At 46.7% G+C, this 27,966-nt stretch overlaps 1 protein-coding gene across 2 annotated transcripts in view; it reads right to left on the minus strand.

Moving 5' to 3' along the window:
• The window catches only part of LOC142578935 (cell adhesion molecule Dscam1-like), a 333,987-nt gene extending 322,147 nt beyond the window's left edge, over positions 1 to 11,840 (minus strand). For both annotated transcript variants that reach the window (XM_075688644.1, XM_075688643.1), the window contains exon 1: positions 11,273 to 11,840. In XM_075688644.1, coding sequence (XP_075544759.1) covers positions 11,273 to 11,375 — 103 coding nt within the window. In that variant the 5' untranslated portion in view covers positions 11,376 to 11,840. The remainder of the gene's footprint in view (positions 1 to 11,272) is intronic.
• Between the last annotated feature and the right edge of the window lie 16,126 nt (positions 11,841 to 27,966).

Raw genomic sequence — 27,966 nt, forward strand, 5'->3', positions numbered from 1 at the left:
GCTGTGGTGTACTTGCGCAAGCCCATACCATGTAGTAAAGCATTGCGCATTGATCTCACTGTAAGCATTGATATGAATACAGCGCAGCGTGTATGGCGTGGTAGAGACTTAATTGTGGATACGTGTTTGTTTGGAGTTTTCGCCATATTACTGCTTCCTCTCGCGTCAGAGCATTATGAGGCGGTGGTAGTGTTCTTCGTGAAAGGCGATAGCGTTGTAAGATGTGGGTGTAGGTTAATGGTATGAGCTCGGGGTGGAACTGCTCGGCGTGACCCTCTCGCGGCTCCCAATGTGCATACACTCAGGCGTAGGCGTGTGCCTGCTGACTGCCGCTTAATGGCTCATGCCCCGGAGTGCACACGACTTGTATGTATGGCGGGGACTGGTGCGCTCCAATCAGGATGCCAGGAGCGGCCCTGGAAATCTTGGCCCTGGAAAAACTTCTTCATGCCGCCTGAGAGTTCGTCAGAACTATGACGCACTCCCAGTGCGATCTCGTGATGGCTAACGATATCGCAAGTTCCTCTGCCTCTGCAACGCTCGCTCTGGAAACCGACGACGCATTTCTTCCGGTCCCGTGATTGTCGACTACGCTGGTGATAAAGGCGGTGCTTCTTGCGGTGCTGGCCGCGTCTACGTACAAGACATGGGGGCAGTTCTCGCACTTCCTCGCGAGCGCCTGCGCTCGGGCATGTCGCCGTCTAATGTGGAAGTTTGGGTGCATGTTTCTGGAAATTGGTAAGACATGCATAGTTTCCTGTATTCACGTTAAGCTTTTTGTCAGTGCGCTGGTCTTCCGTACGGAATATCCAAGGCGCTTATAGGCGCAGTGCCCTTCTGTTGTGCATTGTAGCCTTTCCTTCTGTTTTGCCAGGTGGGCCTCTATAATTTTCCGTCCGCCGTTGTACACCCCTCTCTCCTTAAAGCGAAAAGTACCCGTTCCGGGTGGGAGTCCGAGCGCTTGCTTATATGCCTTGCGTATCAGCCGGTCGAGTACCTCCACTTCCACACTGCTGAAAGCGAAAGGACAGTTCCAGACCCATTGATGAAAGACTGCGGTACGCAGAGGCGTCTCTGAGACGAGGTTTATTGGAAAAGATAGGCGTTATTTCCTTAATGCAAACAACACTTGTCACACAAATCGTTGTGAGAGTAGCGCACTGGGTCCACGTGACTACTTTTGTATTCCGTCGTTGCCAATATTGCGCCACTATTTCTCTGTAGTGCCGTAATACTTTACTTATCAAGACTGTTTTCAGCCCCCCATAATTGTACGCTCCTCCCAGTCACTTCGTTCACTTTCACTTTATTCACATTTCCGCTTTCTTTGCAGCAAGCAATGGCAAAAACAAGATTAAAGAATCGTAGTATATCTTTTAGCGTTTGCATAGAGAGTGTGCCTAGGTACGGGATATAAGTGGTAAGTGAGAGGACTAAACAATAACAGTGAAGTGCGCCAGGGCATTCGGTCCTTTCGGCCTCGCATTGTAAGCCTAATTAACCACCACAGGCTCTCACCGAGTTTCTCTGTAGACGTTATGTCGCGCTCCTAAAGTGATGACGTTCCTGCGTGACCTTATAGCGTCAGTGAACGAGATAACTTGGTAAGCCTGTCACATAGGTGCATTAAATTATCATGCCCGGACGAAAAAGATTTCGACATCCTGCACGCGTCTGGCGCTTCATCTGCTTCTTGCCCGTTTACATTTTTCGTTTTGTTTTTATTAATGGTGGCAGCAATACGCGAGAAGGTTGATGTGACAGCCCTCGGAGCTTTCATCGCTGTAAAAGCCGTGCGATTGCAGAACGGCTTCCCATCCCGAAATAAGTGCATCGCGCACCAAAGGGCACGCTAATGGAACGGCTGCTGCAGATAGTAGGATAACAAAAAGAAAGAAAGAAAGAAAGAAAGAAAGAGAAAAGAAAGAAAGAAAGAAGTACATAGTTAAGCAGAAGAAACTTCAACCTGTACAGCGCCAGAGAAGTCGGTAATGTGGGGCGGGAGGATGGGGTTTGGGGGAGTGGCACTTATTAGTCTCCACAGGCCTTTCGTGTCTCATTCCAAGAAAATAGAAACACTTACGCCGCCGCTCACTCGAGGCAACTTATAAGGCGCGCGCGGAGCCGAAGTGTCTCGGTTCTTGTCGCGTCGCGGAGGCAAGGCAACACGGGAAAGCTGCCTTACAGGGCGAATCCGGACGTGCCAGTCGCCCAAGCGTCGTCGCAAAGGAGGTAAACGAAAGAGCGGTTGCGTGTGCGCGTATAAAACGAAAGCGTTGCTGTGACATTGGAAGAGGCAAACTACACAAGAAAACGGAAAAACGGGTGTGGCAGCAGTAAGCGAAGAAAACGCCGAACCCGGTACGCCTCTCGCTGGCTGAGGAACAAGCCACGGTCTCCCCCCCTCTCCCCCCTCCCCCTTCTCCTGTCTCTTCGCCGACATCACGAGGCGCAAACTTACCTGTCGGAGGCACTACACACAGATACGCACACTTTGTGCGGAAAGAGAAATGCGCTGTCTGGCTTGTTCTCTCAAGCGGACCTTTTACTTTCTTGCCTTTCTCCGTCTATGTTTATCCGGTTCTATCCTCATCGCGTTTCCTCTTTTTTTCCCTTCTCCTTCGGTCAGTATTCTTTCTCTTCTCTTCGAGAGTTAGCCCAGCACAGCCCGTGTAAGGCCCAGTTAGCGCTGTGTTTCGACTTGTGTGTCTCCACGCCGCATTAGCGTCTAATTCCTTCGGTAAACTTCCTCGGAGAGAGTATGCAAGGCTCTCGGTGGTCGGTGCCTCAGCTGTTCTAACCTCGAACATTCCAGGCGTTCTTTGTTTATTTTCTTCTGACCTCTTACATTGTAGTTCAGTCACGGAATTCCCCTTCTTTCGCATTTAGTTTCCGAAAGCGGCTGGAAGCTTGCTGGTTGACTAATAGGCATGCTATTGGGAGTCAGTAGAGAAGGAAGTTTGGGAAGGAGGTAAATTGGCAGTGATGGCATAGTGGTCCCAGAAGTCCGTGTCTTTTTTTTTTTTTCTTGCTTTCGTAGACGGTGACGTTTTATTTTCATGCAGCGTTGTGCAATTTAAGCCAGAAGCGCCATCTAACAGGCATCTTTAGCATTACTTTTCTTTGTCGCTACGTTACAGCCACGCAGAGTATTCTCTGCTCTGCGATACCTTAACTCTGAATTCTTACCTGTCCAACCACTCGGAAACATTCGTGTGATTGTGTGATACTGAACTGCTTATAAAATTATGCGCGTGTTTTCATTTTTTTTTTCGTATAGGTGTATAGGTGCACATATATACAAACTATGCTCCGTATCAAACTTTTAAGCAGTCGCACGTAACAATCACACTCGCTTGTCCACACGTGCTCGGCCTGTAAGCAAGCTGTACCTGTTCATGTTGCGCCTCTTCTCGATCTAGAGTCGCAGGTCGCGCATCTTCACTCACTCACTCACTCACTCACTCACTCACTCACTCACTCACTCACTCACTCACTCACTCACTCACTCACTCACTCACTCACTCACTCACTCACTCACTCACTCACTCACTCACTCACTCACTCACTCACTCACTCACTCACTCACTCACTGTCATGCGTTGTGCCCATGCATATAGAAGAAAATAAATTTAGCCGCAGTCGCTTGTGTCCTTTGGTAACTTCACCTAGTTTGCGGTATGTTTCCAACTTCCTTCACATACCCAGTGATTTAACTTGTGTACCAGCTTGGGCCAGTAGGTGTGTGCTTGCTGTCGTTGGCCTTGTAAACAACTTGAGTAGCTGGGTATGAACCAATCGATGTGTGCCCCTACAGACAATTTCGGGACAGCATATATGATACTGGTATGCACCCACTCTTGGTCATTCCTCTAGAATGGATTTGCAAAGGTGGCACAAGGTGTACGTAGCCTTAAATATATTAAAGCGATAGCGCCCCATCCGCAACAAACACCTCCGCGTCGAGCGCGGATGCTTGATGAATAGCCATTCCAACGAAATTGCAGCCATGTTACCAGATATAGTACAGGTTTCTAAGGTGTTTCAACGGGGATGCCGTGATTACAGCAGGATCTACTGTGTCGTAGTATCATTTGGCATTGTAGTTGGCAGTGAGACCACCACTTCGCGTGGCAGCTGATGTGCCCATGCGGTGACGTGATTCACGTATGTCATGGCGATAGGGAGCGGGGATACAATAATCGTCATAATAATAATCAAACTATATGTAACACATCCCCATAGCCAATTACGCAGTTATCATAAGAAACATTGCTGATTGCATTAACGTCGCCAATCATCTCCAAAGAATGGGCGCACCGTCAACTTCTGCGCTTCAGAAAACATCGTTTGTATTCTTTTATGCAGGAGGTTCGGGTAGCGTTGGATCAGCGCCGTTCACGCCTCCCATCTGCTTTTCGTGTGTGTTTGCCTTGTTACTTAATTCGTTGTTACTGAGCTCTTTAATTGTTGGGAAATGGGCCAAGTGCTTCGCTTGAGCGCTTCCTCCCGCGGTTGCGAGCCGTTGTCTGAGAAGGATCGCCTTCGTAATAGTGGCCGCGACAAACTGCTTTCATGAAGAGCCGGGAAGCCGGCGCCATGCCCGCAACGCAAGAGCTCCCAAAGCCGCAGTTGGTGTGATGAACTCTTCTGATTAGCACAAGCGTCGCTGCAGCAAGAGATAATGTGAGAGGGAAAAGCTTGTCGGCGTGTCGGCTCATCGCTTGATTATGTTTTCTTGCAGACGCCTCGTCGTGTATACTTTACTTCCTGTATACTGGCGCTGCGTGTTTTTGCAAGCCGTACGATGAAGCGCAAGGGACGAAACCGAGGCCGCCCTTGTGTCGTGCTTTGCATTCGTCCTGCGTTTAGAAAAGCTTTCGCCTGCCGCACTGTTGCTTTCGTACAGCTTGATTTGTTTACGCTGGAAGAAGCCTGTCTATTGTGTATGCCTTCGCGCCTGTCTTTGTGCAATAAACACTTTCCAAGCAACCACTGATTTTATATATATATATATATATATATATATATATATATATATATATATATATATATATATATATATATATATATATATATATATATATATATATATACCTCACACACCACATTTAGGTTGTTTTCTACAGAGCTTTTTGGAAGTAATTAATTGAAGATCGAAAACAAAATCCCACGGACACACGCGAGCCAATCGTATGGCAGACATGTCATTTATGTGCGCTTTAGGCGCTGATATTAAACCCAAACTGTCAAAATGTTTATTTTCTTTATTGCTGAGCGCTGATACACTTGCATAGCCTAAGACGCACTGCCTAGTTTCACGAAGTGGAAAAGACAAGAAACGCGCCCTAGGCCTCCGCTCCACCTTCGTGCGCTCCCAACCAGCCAGCTCTCATCCTTCGAATGACCAAAGTCGAAAACGGAACGAAAATCTTGCCAATAAATGTGACGTACGACATCTTTCCTTCTTGCGAGAGGCTTGTTCAATCCCGTGGTCCTGACAGCTGGTGATTGCTTTCCTGCCTCGGCACGCGTGAACCGGGCTGCCTTTTAAGTTAACTTTGTCGAAACTGCCAAGGCGGGACCCCGGCAACAATTTCAGCCCTACTCTCTTCCTACAACCACAGGCACGGCTCTTGGAGAGTCAGAGCCGTGGACACTAAGGTTGCAGCTGGCGAACTTCACATCTATCTTTATTTGTTTGGTAGAATTCTCGAAGTGGGGGGGGGGGGGCGCTCAAAATTAAAAAAAAAAGTAACAGAAGAGAGAGAGAGAGAGAGAGAGAGAGAGAGAGAGAGAGGGACTGTACGGTGCTGTACCCAGTGGTATGCAAGTCTCCGTAATTGCATCTATCTCTATACGCGCAGGCGACATATTGGTTACTAGCGGATGATGCACGTATGGGTGTGCCGAGATGTTTATTTTGAGACCACAGGAAGTGTTTTGAATTTCTCGATATCAATCATTGTCTCTGTCAGCCTCGATCACTTTGACCAAGTTTTCGCACGTATATTGAACAGTTGTTAGTCACGGTCTTGTCGGCGTTTCATTTGTCGAAATTTCTGCTTCGAAAGAACTGCAGGCTGTAAGCTACACCACGTTATAGCCGAGTGCGTCGCATTGTAAGCTAATGTATTCTTTACAGCACGGCTATAACGCTCGCGGAGACAATAAATAAGTAAGGAAGGAGAGACGGTAAAATGTCAAGATTTATTGCAAGCTTGAGCATCGTTCCTCCGTACGCGAGGAGCGCTGCAGAATGTCGACGGAGCGAGCACCAGCCACAGCTGAAGATGGACGCTCAGATCAAAGTGGCCAAGGGCGGAAGCGAGGCTTGGTGTAGCGAACAGCAAGCTGGAGGGTCGACCGAAAGCACTTTCCTAAAAGACACCCCTGAGAGCACTTTGTCGGTGTCGAGGCGAGTGGCGTGATTTTGGCTGCAACGCTCCCGGGAAGCCATGCACACGCTCGTTGAAAAAGACATAAAGTAAGAGAAGATAAAAAGTGCGGCCGGTTCACTGTTATGTGGCAAGGATATGTGCGAGGCTTTTGCGCGTGCGGCTCAAACAAAAGCAATTAAAAAAGAAAACCCAAATAAAGATAGCAACACCGCCGTGAACAGCCGTCCGCAGATAGTAAATACATTGTATCGCGAACTTTCGAAAGTTGCAAAGCCGTTTCTTCGAGAAGCTCGTTGCTCCGCGCATCCCGTGAACAACAATGGAAACAAAACACACCCACACATTTATTGATCTATCGGTTTATTATCTATCTTGCGATCCAAGCATAAACACTTCCCGCCTCACATCTCTCGGGTATGTAAGTCAATCAGGTGTCACCACCACCACCACCACCACCACCACCACCACCACCACCACCACCACCACCACCACCACCACCACCACCACCATCATCATCATCATCATCATCATCATCATCATCATCATCATCATCATCATCATCATCATCTTTTATGTCCACTGCAGGACGTACGCCAACCGATTCTACTTAGCGCCTGCGAATTTCTTAATTTCATCACCTCACCTATATTCCGTTTCATACACCAGGTGCAACGCTGTGGAAGCTACGCAAGTAGTGAGATGAGGTCTCCAAATTTTATCACTCCGCGCGTTCCGTCTATGCTTCGCTGGGCGCCAGCGGCGTTTGCTCGCGCGAGCAGGCACGTGAGGCTGCCGCGACGGGATTCAGATAAATTACAAGGAAAAGCAAATTGATATAAAACAACGTGTTAGCAGCCGAACGAGCGCACGGTTTGTCTGCTTCTAACGGTGAATTGTCATTTTCATTCAGAACTGACCTTATATAGAGAACATATTTACAAAAATCGGTCAAACTACACCGAACTGTTTCGAAGTGCGAACGCAGCCCCTGCAAAAAGTATCTCTAGCATCCACAGCATTGCACCTGATGTATGAAACGATGTATAGTCTTTTGCCATCCTCGACTGCACTTCCCTTCTCTTGGCACCCATTCTATAACCCTAATGGTCCACCGGTTTTCTAAGCTACGCATTACATGACCTGCCCAGCTCCATTTGTTTCTCTTAATGCCAATTAGAATATCGACTACCCTTGTTTGCTCCCTGATCCACACCGCTCTCTTCCTGTCTCTTAACCTTATGCCTAATGTTCTTCGTTCCATTCGTTCCATTCCTTGTCAGTCTCCAAGTTTCTACCCGTATATACACGTCAATCAGCACTATAACGCCTCCCCGATAGCCGTGACACATTATCGGACCCTCATTTGCGTTGCCATCATCCGCGCCCATCATCATCATGATGGCCGAACCAGGGCATGCGCCCGTACATAGCAGGTGCATACCCCTGTCGTTGGAGCTTAGCGCTTCATTATTGCGTTGTACTCGCCGCGCTAGCTTATTGCCTATGGCGTCGTGCTGCTGAAAATGTGATCGCGCGTTTGAATCCATGCCGAGGTAGCCGTATTTCTATTGGGAACGAAATGCAACAACACTCGTCGGCCCCCAGTGCACGTTAAAAAAAAACCCAAGAGCAGCATCCCAAACTATGCGTCCCAAACAGCATCCAAAACAGCGTCCTAAACCGTGAACTATGCAGCGTCCCTCAGAAGATATGTATACTGCGCAATTTCGGGACGTTGGATCTCACAATTATTTTTTTTTACTTTTATTTGATTGTCTTCCCTCGCGTTGCGTGCACATCGAGCAAAATTAACTTACATCATGCTCTCATTTCGACTGTGTAATGGATTAAACGTCAATGGATTTGCCAATAAATTTTCTCTGACATTTTGAAGGCCCTACTGATGAACACTTGTACGACATAAGGCACTATGCGACGTGATATGTCGAGGCATATTTTACGGAAAGCTGTTACAGCAGCGGCGGTTAAGAGCCGATGGCGTTCTGCTGCCATGCATAATGGCGTGGGTTCGATTGTCGATACCTATTGGTGGTGGTAAAAAAACGCCAAACCACCACATTCCTCCAACCATCCCCCCAATTGCGAATTTGCAGTAACAGAGCTGCGCAAGTGTGGAAAGGCAAGAACCATATTCGCGCAGTCACGTTTAGAAATTTAAGTACAGCGAACATTGCAGTTGTTTGCGACATCGACATGAAGAGGTGAAGTATGATATACATACAGGTCGGTGATGGACCGGACGTGTTTAAGTAAATGTAACAGTTATTTGTTATACGTAGACCGGAAGGGGTGAATACGGAGGTCGTACTTCCCTCACCACTTTCTGGCATACACAGCGAAAGCATGTGTAGTTATACATACTTTGCTCATAAACGTCCAGTATTGGCAATGCACAGTCAACCACAAGATTTTACGGAACACGAGATCTGAGAAAAAGGTGGATATCGGCGCAGCCTCAACACGCAGCCTATAGTGTTCGCATCTACAGCCTCTACCAGTATATATGAACAACATTGTGGTGTTTGGTTTTACGGGCTACTGTTATAGGCTGCTCGGAAACTGAACGTTTATCAGAGATACCGCGGTCCGTAAACTTGTGTGGTTGACTCTACTTGCATCCTACCATGACGTATGCATGTCCGTGACAGACCGGACGTTTGATACCGTGTGCTTAGAAACATTAGAGCTATTTCGCTGCCCCGTTTAGGTTCCTTGATTGCGCATCCACAGCTGCTTGCATGCCGATATATTTGACGGTGACGATAGCTATACGAGTGCACTGTAAGCACGCCCACCTTAACAACATTGCGCATTTTCGTATTGTGTAGGTAACCAACGCTGCCTGCCGTAAATAACGACAATATACCCTAGCTATTTATAATGCTCGGGCTAAAGTAATGTGACGCCTATCATTCAGGGCAATTGGAGTACAAATTTCAGAAGCCAACAACCTGTAACTACGGAACGTAACTACGGGTTGCGCAATCATGCAAAGTAAGAAGTTTGCACTCATCTGTTGATCCTTTCTGTAGGCTGTCATTTTGGAAATTTCTAGAAACTGCCTTTAGTTTTTGTAATAGACCTTTTATATATATATATATATATATATATATATATATATATATATATATATATATATATATATATATATATATATATATATATATATATATATATATATATATATATATATATATGGTGAGCAGTCGAGATCTAAAGAGACTGCCGGTGCAATAGAGAAGACGCGAGCTGCTTGCGAGGCACATTTGCCTAAGAGACATTGTGCGAGATCGTCTCCGGGTTCGGGACACCATTTGATCTCAAAAGTTGTGGTTCGTAAGAACTGGCTCCAAACATTTGTTATATATATATATATATATATATATATATATATATATATATATATATTAGTTTGGTGTGACCATTTATGCAACATTTATTTCTTCTACTATCACAAATGTTTGAAGCCAGTTCTTACGAACCACAACTTTTAAGAACAAACGGTTTCCCGAACCCGGACAAGAACTCGCAAAATTTCTCTTACGCAAATATGCTTCGCAAGCAACTCGTGTCTTATCTATTGCGCCGGCAGTCTCTTTAGATCTCGACTGCTCGCCGAGCACTAGGCGTCTTTGTAGAGACGTTTCGTGAACCTGAGGCCAGATCGTTATTGTCCAGAACCGGCACGACAGCCACGTTAATAAAAGCCTTTCAGGCTTTTCATAGCAGGCGACTCGTTTGTAGGCTCGGAACATCCTATTTACTAGCGGACAAGAAAGCATGGGCACCGACCCATTACAATGTTCGGCATTGTCGCGCAGCAATGCTGCTTCTATCGTTCACGGGCCGTCATTCGGAAAGCCCGTTGTTCAACTGTTTGGCATGCTGCTTATTGGCTCTTGTGTTCCATTTGCTGTCACTTTAATCATGAACTTCATTAGTGAATACCTTGTCCGCGGAGATCGAGTTTCGCGGACGTGTTTCGATAGCCTTGCTCAGCAATGACAAAATGCCTTGAATACATTTGAGTACCGTATTAGTTTTCGTGTATCGAGCAATATTTACGGAGCCTATTGTCCCTTCCGTCAAAGTACGTTAAGTTAAGGACTTATAACTTATTGCGAATGGAAGGAATCAGTGGCCTCTATGGGGGAACTGTACTCGAGAGTGCTACCAGAATCGGCAGGAAGTGACTGAGGCAGTACTAATCGGTTCACCCCCATACTGCAATTTTGTATTTCCCGAGAAAACGTCCACTTCTTGATTAATTCAGTAGTGATGCGCAAAAAATTACGCAGGCTGAAATAATTTTGGCACGGCAGCACTTCGTATTTGCTTGTATAATTCATCAGCTTTTCAAATGTTAGGTTCTACCGTACTCTGATTTTAGCAGAGACATTAGCCAAGTGGCCCCTGATATTAAGACAACAAATCTTTGCTGACTGTCAAAAAACTCGGCGTGCCCGCATGTGGGTGTGCATTTTGTGAGCTTGCAACGTGTACGGGGCCTTTGAATCGAAATGCAAGGCACGAGAAAGGTAAAACATGACTTGCGCCGGACACGCGAAGGCTCGCACTTCTGCTCACTGCCACTTTCTTCGTGATCCGCCAATAACCACCACAATGCCTGCCGAAAGCGATCGTATCACTCCACCGCAGGAACCCAGGCACTGGACTGGTCCCACTCACACCCTCAGAACAGGCCCCTAATAGCTTGCCTCGGTGACACCGCCTTCATCGCGAATACGTTCTCCAGACGCACCGTGAACTACGCGTGCGAGGTCAGAAGCGGCGCGGACCCGATCACAGCTACGGCTAATCGCAAGCAGCGGCAGCACCCTCTCACTCACCGTGGCTAAAGAGGAGCGCCGCCTGGCACAGCAGAAGATACCACGCTGGGGATCCGGCCCAGAAAGTGGTCGCAGTGGCACCGTGTCCTGTTAGGGTCGTCATGCTTTTCTTTTTTTTCTGGCGATGCCGACGCTTTGCTGGTTCAGGGCGCGTTATCCATTATCGCCGGCTGTCACGCCACACAGCAGCACACGCACGCGCACGCACATGGTTCTTCCGGGGAGGAGACCGCAGAACCACGCGAGACTGGAGCGAAGACACCAACTTCCGCGGCTCTGATGAGAAGAGAGAATAGGAGGAGCAGACGACAGCGGCAACGATCAGAACGCGCTGTGCCGCCCGGGGAAGAGCGAGCGATGCCACCGGCGCTCCCGCCGCCGGCTCTTCGACGACGAGGCCGCCGGTCCCGACAACGACGACGCGATCAGCGGCAGAGCGGCCGCCGCCACCGTAGCTGGGTGGGGGGACTCCGGGTTGGAAAGAGGAGCGGGCGGCGCGCGCGCGCGAATGTAGCCGTGGGGACTCCTCGGGTCGCCCGACGACGCTGGGATGATTCTTCGCTCCGGACCGCCGCTCTGGTAGCGACATGCAGCACGCGTCCCCATCGACTCGCTCGGTGCCCGGAGAAGGAGGAGGAAGAGAGGAGGGCGAGGGCCGCCGCGTGCGTGTCCCTAGCGGTGGGGGAGGGGCCAGTCGCCGCGGCTTCGGCGTAGCTTACCTAGGGAACGCGCCTAGGGATCTGCACGATGAGGGCTGGGGAACGCGCGAGAATTGTTAGACCTCCTCTCCTTCCACGCAGTTCCCTCCCACTCGGATATCGATGCCATTTCCCTAAACGATGATGCCTCCTTGCCCTTTTCGTTTCTCCCGAAGTTGTGGGTAACAGGCTGGCGTCCCGTTCAGAGTTTGGGGACGAGGCCCTTTCGTAGAGGTCGTGCCACAAGCTCCTATGGACGATTTCCGATGCTGGTAGGTTAGAGGTGGCTAGTGGGTGGAGGTAGTGGATTAGAAGTGCTTGCTTCAAAACGCGAGCGGATACACGAAATAGATGACGGGTAAGTGGGGATATCAGGTGCGGAGCGTTGCCAGTATTTCCCGTAGAAGTTTTCGGAAGTATCAAAGGGTGCATTCGCAAAATGAATACGTAGCCTTACAGATACTTGCATCTGTCCAAGGTCTCGGCGATTGTGTCAAACATGCATAGAAAGGAGGAAGTAAACAGAAAATACAGAACATACAAGCTGATCAAATTTAGCTACTCTTATTCAGCTAGTGAAGTGGCTCCCCCTCTTACAACCATACAGGTCGCACTTATACATATCTGATTAAATGTGGTCTTGGGTACAGGTGCCAACACAAGTACAGTACAGACTGCATCAGCACTTCGCAGGTTAGAACATAACAGTTCAAGACGCGACGCCTGTGCCTTTCCTATAAAAATTACATTGTAGTATATATATATATATATATATATATATATATATATATATATATATATTAGGCTAAGGCCATCGCTCGTCTGATTATTTGTTTTGTTCATGTCGTCCTTTCGCAGCTTCAGTGCTCGCTATTCCCGAACAATCCAAGAAAGCAACCCACTGAGACTGATGAAAATGTGCTGGAAAATGCGCCGAGGCAGAAAAATGTAGCAAGACAGAGTAGGCGCCTTCCACATAATGTAAACGAGTGGAGGACATGAACTTCATGCTAAACTAGCCAATTCTCATCAGACCTGTACCGAAGCAAAGCAACTTTGTGCTTGGCCCCGTTTTCGTATGGAAGTCCCTCTCCCATAACTTGTAAAAGATGGAGCTAGCTTTCTCAGCAAGGATTCCTGCTGTGATATCGCTTAGACCTGCGCTAGAGAGCGAGTGGAAGGACTTCGTCAGAGGTGACGGTACCTGTCTCGACTATATCGGTCCCAGATATGTCTAGACAAGACCCAGATATGTGCCACGCCCGCCATGGTGGCATGTGTTGCGCTGCTAAGTACGAGGTCGCGGGATGAAATCCTGGCCGCGGTGGCCGCGAAATGCAAAAACGCCCGTGTGCCGTGCAATGGGGGCAGGTTAAGTATCCCCAGGTGGTCAAAATTGATTCGGAATTCCCCATTACGCCGTGCCTCACAATCAGATCGTAGCTCTGGCATGTAAAACCTCAAATTTTGATTTAATTATTATGTATCACGTGCTGTGGACGCGGCTAGATAGAAAACACTCCCGGTCACACTTGCTGAGAGGGACTCTTCTCTTACATGATATGCTTGCGGACTCCAACGTGTGTGTTCAGGCAAAGCCCTAATTCAATATTAAACTAAAGAAGCAGGAATCGACGGAAAGATAGGGAGGTGTGGATTACACTAGAGTTCCTGCTGGATGCAACAGGCGGCACCCATTTACATTATATAAGTATTGTCTTCATACCTTCAACGCATAAATTCTTGCTAATAATAAAAAAAAAAACTCCGCATGTGCTCTGCTGATTAAGAATGCTGATAAACAATTTCATATTTTTTTTGTAATTCTTTGTCACTAAACATTGTAGACATTGTTGGTCTTTGTTTTCGCACAGTAAGGGTAATTTTTAACCTATCAACCTCTAGTAACGATATATTTCAGTGCTCTTAGAACTTTTGACTGATCTTTGCGTCCCGCACAACCACGATATCAATAGGACAATAGAACAGCGCCTGAATATGAGCGGAGCCGGTGCCCGAACGCATCAGGGGTTACGCTTCGTTCGTAATGACATGCAGTTCCTTATATATATATATATATATATATATATATATATATATATATATATATATATATATATATATATATATATATATATATATTTATATATATATATATATATATATATATATATATATATATATATATATATATATATATATATATATATATATATATCGAAACTTCGAAATAGAAAGGTGCTCCGGGTCCGGCGCCCTGCACGTGGTGTCGCTGCAGTTCATAAGTCATTCTCACCTGTCTGCTTCCCAAGGCCCCTGAGCTCACACCTGTCAATCGATCCCCCAAGGAACGTCGTGCAAAGTACGTCTATACTTCTATATTTTCTTTCGTTGTTTCCTTTCCTTTCATGCGTCCGAGCGCAATTTAAATGCATAATGCGATTATCTGTTCTCGGTTTATCTCGCCAAGCTCAACATGCCTTTACGGTGCTTCAAGGGTGGATTCCGGTCTCCATAGCACGGAGTCCTTTTATAACATGCACGGACACGGAGCCTTTGTCGATGGCCAGCCATGCCCACATAGGCAGCGTGTCGGCTCTCCATTCTACTACCCTCCAGCGCGCTCTGCCGCTGCTACGTGAGCACATTAAAAGGGAAAGAGTGAGTAGAAAATCAAAGCAAACACGGGGAAGTTGAGAATACTGTAGGCACGGATATAGGGGTATGCACGAGAAAAGAAAAAGAAAATTGGTGGACGCATGCGCCCGGCAGGAGAGGCTCGGGGAGAGTATTGGGAATTGAGGCTGCCGCCACGGGAGAGCAGTTTAGGGAAGGAGCTCCGTGGGGATGAGAGAAAGACGGAAAGGTTCGGCTGATGGGAATTTAAGGGTCGGCGCTCGACGTATACTGCGCCGGGAAAATGACCCCTATGCGCGGGTTTTATGACGATGAAGATTCCAATTTTAAGAGCAAAGGACGCATTGTGGTTTGTCCTTGCGTCAGCGCGTGTGACCGCAATGATTAGGCGGCGGCCGGGCGAAGGCTTTCGTTATTTTGATGTGTGCTTTCTCTATTTTCTTCTTTTTTTTAGTGCTAGTGCTTCCGCGCAGAGATACAGCAAAGTCAAATCATACGACGTCAAGGGACGCTTAACAGAAGCAGTGAATCATGATAGACATGCAAACTACATTTTTCAATGCTGCACCTGCATTTTCTTGTAACGGAAATGGGGTTGATTACTAGCGGAGAAAAGGAACGCGAAGTTTCTTTCTTGAATTTCGCGATGAAGCCGCACCCCCGTTGGCTTCATAAGGCAACGTCCCCAAATTCAAGGTTCTCACACGTTTTTGAGCCCTCTTTATGCTCGAGAAGCCCCCAAAACATGCCAGCTGGATTATTTCCTTTACTTTAGAATCAAATTAAATCTTCTCCTCTTATCAACAAGCAAGTGGGTGCAGTCCTGAGAAGACACTGCCAAAGTCTGTGGCGTCACGGTTTAGTTGTTGCGAGCGCCTTAAGACATCATTACCGTCCCGCCTTCGTTTTCGCTCGTGTTCGGATTCGTGAGGGAACGCCCCTAAGGGCACGCGTGATCATGAGGTGCGAGGATTCGGTTACGTATGTTGCCGTGAAAGGATGAGGCCTCGACAACAGCGTTGCATAACATGCCATTAAGGAGAAAGACAACATAGAAGGGGAATGAGGGGGATGGAGGGGCTGAGAACACTTGCAAATACACTGGGGTTTCGATTTACCTGAGCCGGTAGTATTGGCTATAGCTATAATTGCTTTCGGTATTAGTTTTCTTCCGCCCTCAAAGCTAGATAGCCGAGAGCCCGCTCATAACATACCAAAGTCATTGATACAAATCTCTGCATTTTTTTTTTTTCACCAAACGCGCAACATACTTTCTTTCCTTGTTCTTTAGTCCCGGGTGGCAAAAGAGGCTATGTTTTCGTTGAATAAAAGCAAGAATAAGTTCTAGCTCACGGGAAACTTTTCCAATTTCTTGCTCGGAATGCGGCGGTTTGCTCGACACGATACGCAGTCTTAGATCTTCGCCTTTCGCTGTTTTCTTTTTCCTTTTTTCCCCCTTTCCTCCGGATCAACGAGAAGCCGTTGCTCGTTTGTCAACTTAAGCGTTGCACTCCCTCGGCCGCATGCTCGTTGGGTTTTGAGACACATGACCCGGCTTTTGAGTCGCCGTCCCGATAACTCTTTTGACTGTCCCGCCGCGTGTAAGGGTCGGTCTGCTACTGGCCTCCCAGCAGTATATATACCGTGTGCGCTTGCGAGTTTTCCTTTGCGAAAGTGCGGGCTCGTTGCGTGTGGCTTTTCAAAAACGACGTAGCGTTACTGATTGGACAAGAAATCGTGCGGTATACGGCAACGTTTCCCCTCCACTGGCTCCCATCCTGGAACGGTGCCCAGTTACAAATTATTGCCGTCACTTTGAGCTGGATTTGAACGGAAGATGTATGGTAGTTACGCAATGAAGTGCATTCACTGCCTCTACATTACATCAGCCTGTAGGTGCATGGTGACCATTCGAGAGAAGGGAAGATCACGCAAACGAACAAAAGGAGACGGACAGAGAGGTCCGGAAACAGGAGGGTTTCTAACGCAGATTCAAAAGTGGTTTCAGTAGTTCTGTAGATATCTTACGCATTCTTCTTATTTGTTTGTCTTGCATTTACAGGCAATGCGCGCTTTCGCTGGTTTACATCGCTTGGAAGAGCGTCACTCAAAGCGCAGTGATCTGATCCCGCCCTACGAGCGTGCCTGGCGTTATATACGTATTTGATTCGCCCACTGTATACTGCAGCTAGTATGAATGCTTTGTCTTCTATCCCGGCAGAAGGGGGCTGAGATCCCCATTTCTGAAAAATTACGGCTCCTCATGGAAAACGCCTACCGCAGCTGATTCTTGCTGACTTTACAGATCACAAGCTCTCAAAATATTATTGGAACTTAGACGCTGCGGTAATTAATAGTGGCGCAGACATTCCATGAGAATATTATAGGTTGTTCTGCAAGAAAATATACCGACGGCGAGCGGAAATTAAAGGCACGGTGGGCTCGTTAGCTGTGTTCACAAAGGCCTATAGTAACTGCAACGGTAAAAATGAACCTCATCATTATTAATTTATACAGGGCGTGCATTAAGTTATTACTTTATTTTATTAAAAACTTCGGCAGATCCAACGTACTTGCTTGACTCTGTGCTAAGAGAACTTTTCTTGAACAGTTTTAATAAAATTCTAAGCAAAGCAACACACGATGCTTGTAATTTTATTTCATTTACAACCACGTGCAAGGAAGCGGTCGCTGAAGCTTTTCCTTTTTTTTTCTTTCTTTCTTTCTTTCTTTCTTTCTTTCTTTCTTTCTTTCTTTCTTTCTTTCTTTCTTTCTTTCTTTCTTTCTTTCTTTTTCATCTTTGGCTTTGCGGCAACGTCCATGTAACTGCCCATATTCAGGTAGCCAACATATAGGGAAATCTAGCAAATTAAGAAAAGAAGATTGCATTGGCAGTAAACACACCAATGATCGCTGCAGTTATCTGTGCCTCGAGCTTGGCAAGAAAGTGAAAATTACAGAAATTTACTGGATTACTACACATAAAGTTCACCGATATATATATATATATATATATATATATATATATATATATATATATATATATATATATATGTGTGTGTGTGTGTGTGTGTGTGTGTGTGTGTGTGTGTGTGTGTGTGTGTGCGTGCGTGCGTGTGCGTGTGTGTGTGTGTGTGTGTGTGTGTGTGTGTGTGTGTGTGTGTGTTAGAGGTCGTCCAAAGTTATGGTTGGCCATGCCATTGCGTCAGAGAGTCGTAGATTCCAGGTTTTACACTTTGGAAAAAAAAAACTTGAATAAAACATTTTATTGTCTTTCTTCTTTTCCCTCTCAGCTATGATATGACGCTTAACCAGCTACGTTCCTCTGAATACTTGGCGCCTTGTTTCTTGTGACATTTTGTTCGTTGTCGTACAGAAATGCTGTAAAGGTCAAACGCAAGCTGATGGCTATGCCGCCATTTTATTCTTCTCCTTTCTCTTCTTTCTATTCTTCTTTTCTTTTCTCACAACCGCCCCTTCGGCATCCACCATGCGGCGATTCTACCCTTTTATCCTTCTTGTAGTACACACTTCACAAATGCGAAAAAGTTTGTCGAGCAGCTTGACTAGGTTTATCCACACAACCAGCTCTAAGCCTCTGCAACCACTGCGCCTGTCCCCTAAAACAGACGCTTTGCATTCCTAGAACGGGACATGAGCCAGTCGCCACTGTGAAATAAGACTATCGTTGCTTGAGCATACCACAGAAGACACAAGTGCGAGAGCCAATTTCAATCTGCTTTGCGTTGTCGTAACGACGGGTGTTATCGAAACCCTTCATAAAACGTTCTGGCTCAAAATAGGGACGTCCTCATGGGCTACTTTCGACGTCTAGTTGGAGCAGCCCCGTCAAACCGGCTGGTTTACAGGGCCTGCGTATCTCTCAACAAGAGAGAGAGAGAGAGAGAGAGAGTGAAGACTGGGGAGAGTGGACGAACAACTGAGACGTCGATACAAGTAAGAACGGGCGCTTGTCTCCTCTTCTAGTTATTCTTTTGCTTCGCGCTACTACTATCCCCAATAATCGCGATGCGCTAACTAGGCCAAAACTAGCCCGAACGAGAGAACAGCAAGCAAAAGCAAACGTAGAGAGGGGAGGGTTTAAGTCCCTTTAAGGAAAGCGGCATTTCGTCAACAGTCCAGGAGCGTACAAACAGAACACGTCACATTTTGTCCAATCTTTGCTTTTGTTTCATTTTATTATTATCGCCTTTTTTTTAGTCGGAACGGTTGGACGTTTTCTTTGCCAAAAAGCAACGTCAAAACTATCAAAATGCAAGAATTAAGAAAATAAAGGTTCTGAGCACGACATTTTCGAATTATATAATTAATTACATAATTCGCTATCATTGGGCATTTGGGACGAAATTGCAAAGAATGTTACCCAAATTTTGTCGCATTGTCAGACGTAACAAGCTGTGTAATAGTCGCCGATAAGCTTTGTAACTGATTATAGTACTTAATGAACTTTATCAACATTAAATTTACCTCGCTTGTAGACTTGCACTCAGTTAAAGGCAATAAGTCCTCAAGGCACGTCCACATAGCAACAATATTAAGACTTTACCGTCTGTTTCGCGATATTGATAACGAATACCTGCCACGACATACAATAGTATTCTATAAACGAGAAGAAAGGGGGTTAACTCAGGGACCGGATTTTTACTATTCATATCATAAGAAGCTAACAAACAGTGACACCAAGGAAAACACAGGGAAAATTATTTGTACTTAATAATTGAAATAAAGAAATTATAAATTAATGGAAATGAAAGCGGATGAAGAAAGACAACTTGCCGCAGGTGAGGAACAATCCCATGTCTTCGCATTATGCGTGCGATGCTATGCCAATCGAGTTAGCACGGCACCGTTCTCCCATTCACTTTCTTCGGTATTTATGTTTTACAACTACTGAAGCTACCCTGGGAGTGTTAACCAGCGCCACCACTCACAAATCTTGGCGGCGGATGCGGAACATCATTCTGCAGCAGGCGTCACGAGCACGTGATCATTCCATTAATTTATCATTTCATTAATTCAATTAGCAAGCACAAGTAATTGCTCCTGTTTTATCCTTGGTGTCATCGTTTGTTGGCTTCTTATGAAATGGTATTCTATGCAATTTTGCTCCGCAATGTACTAGAAAGGCTTCATGTGAGACGCACAATTCAACAACGCACATCTCCACAGCCAGACGGAAGTGACACTCTAGGAGACAACGCTTAACACTGCGGATCGTCTTCATCGCTAGATTTTATGAATTCTGTCCCCTACTCCTCTTTATATCTGTCTCACATTCATCCCTCCACTGGTGTAGGGTGGTGAACCGTCCTCAGGTCTTGCTCATTTACCTTGCCTTTCGTTCATCTTTCTCCCTTCCTGATATGAATAATGGCTAGCATGAATGGTATTTGTTATTATCGTATTACATTACTTGATACAATAATATCTGTTTACAGTCCACTACTTCTAATTTACGAAGACAGTCGCCATTGAACAATTTGTCTAGAGAGAGAGAGAGATGCAAATGAGAGAAAGGCAGGGAGGTTAACCAGACTTAAAACCTCCGGTTTGCTACCCTGCACTAGGGGAAGGGAAAGGGGAAGTAAAGACGGAAAGAAGAGCGTGACAAAAATAAAAGCGTGAGAAAAAAAAATATGAAAAGGGATGAAATGGGGTCCTTATAGTCTTTCTAATAGGCCACTGTCACGTAGAAAAGTCAACAAAGCCTTGACCGACTTTTGCTGCGACGACAGTTCACGTCGGCATTCCAAAACTGACTGTTCTGAAAGTGGCCTGTCGTCAAGGCGTGCCAACGTGGTCGCTAGTGACAGCCGGTGCGCGCTGTATTGAGGACAGTGGCAGAGCACGTGTTCGATGGTCTCCTCGCCGCCGCAGTGTCTGCAAGCCGCGCTGTCGTCCATACCGACTCGGAAGGCGAAGGATCTTGTGTAGGCGACACCAAGCCACAGTCGGCAAAGTACTGCTGTTTCTAGTCGAGAGAGTCCAGATGGGGGTCGAAGTCGAAGGGATGGGTCCAGTCGGTGTAGACGTGTATGCTGTAAGCTTGGTGTGTTCCATAAAGTTTTGATGGATTCATTTGCAAGCACACGAATTTTCGTTGCAGCGTCTGTTCTTGAGAAGGGAATGGAGTCTTGCAAGCCCTCCTCATGTGCAGATCGTGCTGCTGCGTCGGCAAGTTCATTGCCCATTATGCCACAGTGGCTTGGAATCCACTGCAACGTGATGTCGTGTCCTTGCTCGACGAGGTGGTGAAGCAGCAGTCTGATTTCTAGAACTAGTTGTTCGTGGGGACCTCGGCGTAAGGCAGAAAACAAACAATGAAGTGCAGCCTTGGAGTCAGTGAACACGCTCCATTTCTTGGGTAGTTCTTCAGAAATTACCCGAAGTGGACAACGAATAGCAGCAAGCTCCGCGGCAGTCGATGTAGTCTGGTGAGAGAGTCGAATCTTTATGGTGGAAGGTTTTGCAGGAAAGATCACCGATCCTGCAGACCCATTCACCGTGGTTGAAGCGTCAGTATACAGATGATGATGATCGTTGTACGTCTCGTACAGCAAGAGCAGTGAAAGCTGCTTGAGTGCTGGAGACGAGAGTTGGGCTTTTGTTCGTATGCCTGGTACGATAAGTCGAACCTTTGCTTGAGCCAAGCACCATGGTGGAAACGGAACTTTCGCTGGAGCTGTATAACCTGATGGAAGGTATGCACGATAGGGCAGGACAGTTTCACAAAAGGAAGCGCGTGGTCGATCCTCTGGCAGTGAGGCTAGATGATGGGCAGGGGCTCGAGCAAGGTGTCTTACGTGTGCTCTGAGTGCTTCCATGACTATATGGGTCTTGGCTGGGAAATCGTGTGCAATCGCAATGGTTTCAGCCGTCGATGAACACCGCGGCAATCCAAGACACACTCTTAGCGCCTGGGCCTGGACGCTTTCGAGTGTACGGATATTACTTCTGCAGGTGTTGGTCAGCAAAGGCAAGCTGTATCGCAAATACCCAAGAAAGAGCGTCCTGTACAGTTGCATCATTGCATGTACTGAAGTACCCCAGACATTTCCTCCAAGAAACTTAAACACATTAGAGATATCCGTCAGGCGCTTCTTTAGGTAGGCCACATGAGGACTCCAGCAGAGGTCGCGATCAATGATTACTCCTAAGAACCGGTGCGTCCTGACATAAGGAATGTTTTGACCGTCGATAGAGACATCGTATAATCTCATTGGCTTCCGGCTAAACGCGACCAATGCGCATTTTTCTGGCGAGATCTTGAGGCCTTGTTCATTTAAGTAGGCCGATGTTGACGTGGCAGCTTTTTGAAGCCTGGCGCGTACTTGCGGCCGTGTCACACCAGATGCCCACACGCAGATGTCATCGGCATACATTGAAATTTTAACTGTGTTCGGAAGCCGTTCCACGAGACCAATGAGTACAAGGTTGAAAAGCGTTGGACTCAAGACACCACCTTGTGGAACTCCATGGTGCGTATAATATTCCGAGGTTGGGCCAGCTTCAGTGTTAAGAAATAGAGACCGCCTATGTAAATAACTGCGAGTCCAACGATATAATGGACCGCCTAGGCCCACCGATTCCAATGCTTCAAGTATGGCGTCATGAAGAACGTTGTCGTAGGCTCCCTTTATATCTAAGAACATTGCGACAGATAACCTCTTACACGCCTTTTGGTGTTGAACATAGGTTACCAGATCGATAACGTTGTCGATAGAACATCGGTGACGTCGAAAACCAGCCATGGCGTCCGGGTAGATTTCGTAATGTTCAAGATACCACTCAAGTCTGGCGAGGATCATTCGCAGAAACAATACCGAAGACATGGCATGTACAGCGGCGGTATTTTTATTTGCCAGAGATGGCCACGGGTACCATCGCCGCAGGGAACGAAGGCGCGGCCATTCATCACCGAGATGTTTGGGGCCACGGCGCAGCCGCGATTTTTCAGTTAACGACGCCCGAGAGCTCGACGCCCCGCGCCGCGGTACTTTGATGGCTTCCCGTTTATGAAGTGCTCGTTATGAAAACGGTTCAATACTCGCGCTTCGCGCGCCACTGCCGTATCGACCGCGACGCCGGGCGCGGGTTGTTTGCTTGTAAAGCCCCGGCCGCCACGAGTATAAAAATACCTTCTATTATATACGCCGCACGGGACACTATTCACGCTGCATTAATGAGCGCGCGTATTAACAGGTCTCGTCGTCTTTTCCGCCGAGATGAAAAGAATACAGCAACCCTTTGCTTCTTGCTTTTGTGCCGAGCCCCGGTCCGACGCACGCTCTGCGTGATGCGAGAAGGACAGCACGTCGGGAAAAACGGCGTGTTTTAAGGATTCTGAGAAGCATTGAATGGATAGTCCACGTGGACTATGAGATGGAGAGAGGTTGAAATCTGATAGAAAGGAAGGGTGCGGGTGATGGCTGTTTCTCTCTCTTTCTTTCACTCCCTCCCCCCTACCTCCACAACGCAACGCACGCGCAAAATCTTCAAGCTTTAGCGATTCCTCCGGCTTTGAACTCATTTACTGCGACTGTCAGCAGGCGCTCACAGCAGTACGTTAACTTTGCGCGCAGTGGCAGAAAGGCAGAAACATGAAGCATATACGGGAGAGCGGTACTATCAACTGTTTGTGAACAGGAGACAACCCACAGATATACGCACTGTAGGAGCACACGTGTCCCGTCACATCATCGCGTCACATGGACTAATCCTCCAATAATGCGTTATTGAGGTGGCCTGTGTAGGTTTATAGATGTCAAACCCCGTCAGTTATTTGAGCGATAACTTCACCTATTTCGCCCACGCTGGATGAATGGATGGTCGTTCTCACACACACACAAAAAAAAAATAACCGAGAAGATATAATGAATGGTGAGAAGGAGAGTAAGCGAGTGGGCAGGGAAATGCCATATGTGCGAGGGGTGTTTCGTAGTCGTCGTCATGCCGTCGTCGCCACAGCGCGCAGACAGAGACAGAGAGAGAGAGAGAAAGAGGAAAGGCAGGGAGATTAACCAGACGCACGTCCGGTCTGCTACCCTGCAGTGGGGGAAGAGGGTATGGGAACGTAGAGAGACAGAGAGAGAGAGAAGCAAGCACAGGTGTGCAGGAGGAAATATAGACACAGTCACCACTATTTCTTCGCCACATCTTCGCTTTGTCGTCTTCTTTAGACATGCGTTCGCATGACACACAAGGGGGACATTTGAGCACGTGCACGCCACAAAGCTATCACTTGACTTAGAGAATTATCCTCCGGTGGTTTATTGCACATTACCAACAGCATTTCCTCAGCACTTCACACATATTATAATTTCTCTTTCTAGAAAGGCTCCGTGAAGCTTTCTCTCTCTCTTCTTTGTCAATTTTTATATTAAGAAGGCGGCTGGCAAGACAAATTCAGACACAACGAGCTCTTTCATAGCTTCTCGAAAGAGCAAGCCAAATGCAAACTAACCCGAGGAAATACACAGACACAGAGAGGCTTATAAGCCGCGCAGAAGAACAGTGGTATCGCTCGGAGTCTCAGAGCGGCAGCAGAAGCCCGAGATGCGGCAGCCAAGACGTGTTGCAGCTAGCCGCGAGACAATCTCTGGTGCCTGCCCGACGACAAGGACAAAGACGTCAAAGCCAGAAATGATGGGAGATTACGGAAAGCGCTATAAATCACCGAGCGCCACGCCGCCGCCACGCTACGACTATGGTATATACCGCCCAGAGCCTCGCGCGCGGGAAAACAGAAACCCAGGAACAAGGGAGCGAAATCAATATCGGCTGTGTGCGCACCCCATTCTTTTGTGAATTCCTTTTCGGAGAGCCTTTCGTTCAAATTAAAGCAAGAAAGTAAGAAATAAAACTCGCAAGAGATGGCAATATTCTCTCCCGGCCACCGAGTGAACCCAAGCCAAAGCCTAGCCAAGGCGAGTCGGGGCTGCTGTCTTGGGCGCTCGTCGTCGCCTCCTTTTCACAATTTGGAAACGGATGCCTTCCCCGTTGTTTTCGTTTGGAGCACCCCCTTTGCGCAAGTGACAGGGAAAACGGGAGAGAGAGGTGGTCATTCAATTTGACGGTTGCCATTGTGTTGACTCCCTCCCTCCTCCTTTCCTCCTATCCTCAAATGCGTGAAGCAGATTGGTCATTCTCGGCGCGCGCACAGACACGCTGCTGGCTTTTCATGTTGAAGGCTATTTCGGCTCGCGTGCCTACATTCAAAGACGAGGGGAAAAAAGGGAGCAGAAGACAAAAAGGGGCAAAAAAGCAATCAAGTGCGGGAAAATAAAGGAGTGAAATCGGGACGGCCGTTATGTTCTCGCGCGCGCCTCCGTTCGCTCCAAATTTGCGCTCCCGGTTGAGGACGGCAGAAGTGAGGCATTAAACCCAGTGTCGTGGCTTCGTATGAAACAAAGAGAAGACACAATGAAAGTAGCTGAGAAGGCACAGCGGCTGATTCTCAGCGATATGGCCTTTTCCGTGCGCTCTGACCGGCGGGCATTGTGAAATAAGTTTATTGCGCCGAAGCGACAAAAAAAGAGGGGGGGAGGAGGGGGGGCGACAAGATTACTTTAGGAAGAATGTGGCAGATTCACTTTTGCGTGTCATAGTGAGCAAAGTGACAGACGGACTTGCATCAGAAGATTTCTTTGTGTGTGTGTGTGTGTGTGTGTGTGTGTGTGTGTGTGTGTGTGTGTGTGTGTGCGTGCGTGCGTGTGTGTGTCGTTCATTTGACTGCCTGAAAAAAAATTGAACAGGCACGCTATAGTTCTGACACTTTTCAATTATATTGTTTCCAGATGGAAGTCATGGGCAAAATTCGACAACTGCAAAAAAAAGAAAGAAGAAACGCGTCCCTGTGTGTTGTTACATTGAATGAACACCACCAGACTGAAGCAAATTTCAAGTGCAGCTTTCACAGAAAATACGAACAAATGACTACAAAATTAAAACAAAGAATAAACAAAATATAGGTATCACAATGAGCAAGGTGCACCGTATATGGATGCCAGGGCCATGATTAGGCAGAGACCACCATAGTCCCGTCATTCTAGGCATTGACTCTCTAAGTCAACTAAATATCCAAGCCTCTAAAATGACTAATTCATGTCCCATATATGTTCATGGCCCAAACACTCCTGTTCGCGCAAACAGCGGTCGATCGGGGCAGCTCCATAACTTGTGACAAGCACCTTGAACAATGTGGTAGGACGTAAGCTTAGTCAGTAAATGTTTCTTTTCTCTCAGTATCTCGTTGTAAGTGCACTTGTGAAAGCAGTGACGCTAAACCAATGCAATGCCGTGTTATGGCTCGCGTGCAAGCGGAAGCATGGTGTATACCACGAAGAGCGATTCGACAGCGAAACATCCAAACGAAAGGGAAAATCAAAACATAACCAAGATTGTAGGCACGTGTGTATAGCCAAACCGAAGCCAAAGAGCGCAGCTACTCCGTGTCAGCTCATATTTGGGCATAACCATTGGTCTTCTTAATTACAGCTCACGTGTGTCGCAATGCAAGTTGGGATTAAGCTATAGTGTTCCAGAGCAGCGATCACTGTATCACTAGTTAAACAACTACTCGCGCTTGTTAGGGCAACATCCTCATTTCCTTTATTTAATTGCTATAAACATTCTACCGGATTCTGAACTTGACTCATAATGAAGTGAAGTTATGTACACGAGCTTTTGGTGGTCACTAACATTTGCGATGCTTGGCGAATGGTTCTGGGCACGTTGTGCGCATTTGCGGAAAACGAATCAGAGACCATAAGCAGATGTGCCTTTGTTCCTAAAACAAGCATAAGCGCGTTCCAAACGGTAAAAACGACTTCTCTACGCTGCGAAATGCTGTTTACTCTGTTTAAGCCATTTACAGCGTTCATTAAGCGTAGTCCAGCTGCCATACTGTAAGAATGATTTACGAGCTCTGTGACCACCTGCATGCAATAAATAGCCAGAAATAATTAAAAATAAATTATGGGCTTTTACGTACGTGCCAAAACTACGATCTGATTATTAGGCACGCCCTAGTGATGGACTCCGAATCAATTTTGACCGCCTGGGGTTCTTCAGCGTGCACCGAAATCTAAGCACATGGGTGTCTTCGTATTTCACCCCCATCGAAATGCGGCCGCTGTGGCCGGGATTTGAAGCCGACCTACCTCGTGCTTAGCAGCGCAACACCAAAACCACTGAGCAACAACAAAAAAAAAATTATGAAGGATATATACAAATCATGGAAAAATTGGGCTTTGGCTTTTGAAGATATCGGTCTAGCTGTCAATTAAAATTACGTTATTAGGTTAGTTACTGAACATCTGTGGGCTCTGCGCAGTACTTTATGAAGAGCGATGGCACACGCGATAACTTAAAAAAGAATGATGACGCCGCAGAATTCACCCCATTAACTTGTATGTTTGTTTTTTGAGAATTCGTATGTATTTTCTTTTGAAGAATAGTGTTAATCAAGAACGTGAACGACAGTTCTTTCGCTTCGCCAAAGCTCCTTTGTACCGCGCGCGCATTCCAACAGATACCATTTCGAGAAAGAAAAAAGCCGAATAGTACTAGCGAAGATTTTGTTCCCAAAGAAAGCCTAGCATAAAAAGTCGCTTAGGGCTAGTTTGATCAAAATCAGGAACGTTGCACTTTTGTCTATGTTTGATCGTACAGATGCAAGGATGGAACTTATCATGCCGTAGCCAGGGAGAAGTATCAGCAGCAACCAGATTATCCCTCTGGCTTGTCTTTCAGCATAAAGTGCATTTATATATAGTGAGCAATTGGAGATTGAAATTCAGTAACACAGATAGTTCCCGGTTTCTGCGATTTTCACTACAGTCTACCGTGACACGTGTTGAAAATCAATGTAAATAACTAGAGGTTCGAGAAACACAGTGGAAGAAAGAAGGAACGTACTATAAAACATCGGTAAAAGAAGCAAGACAAAACAAACATCATGACCATTGACATTACGGGATTTTAAGGCATTCTGTTCAGTCACACAATATGCGAACTCTGTTTGGCAGTTATTATTATATATTTCGGCATATATTTATTGCTGTATATACTGACGCGTGCCTACCGTATCACAATTTATTAGCGATTGAAATACTGAAATTTATGTGGATTGTTTTCATTTCGCATGTGCCCAAGTGAGGTAATGAAAATTGTGCACGGAAGGTGGCTAAATTGTCGGGATGTTATGTCGTGTATACGGTACAGCCAGCGTGGTTTACGTCGAAACCGAGCCGTGACGCGAGGACACTACGGTTTGCTCCCCCTAATGCGCTGTTATTAAAGTCATTCAGCGTCCTTACTGTGTACGTGTCTCAGCGA

Source organism: Dermacentor variabilis, chromosome 4 (genome assembly GCF_050947875.1).
Source record: "Dermacentor variabilis isolate Ectoservices chromosome 4, ASM5094787v1, whole genome shotgun sequence".
NCBI lineage: Eukaryota > Metazoa > Arthropoda > Arachnida > Ixodida > Ixodidae > Dermacentor > Dermacentor variabilis.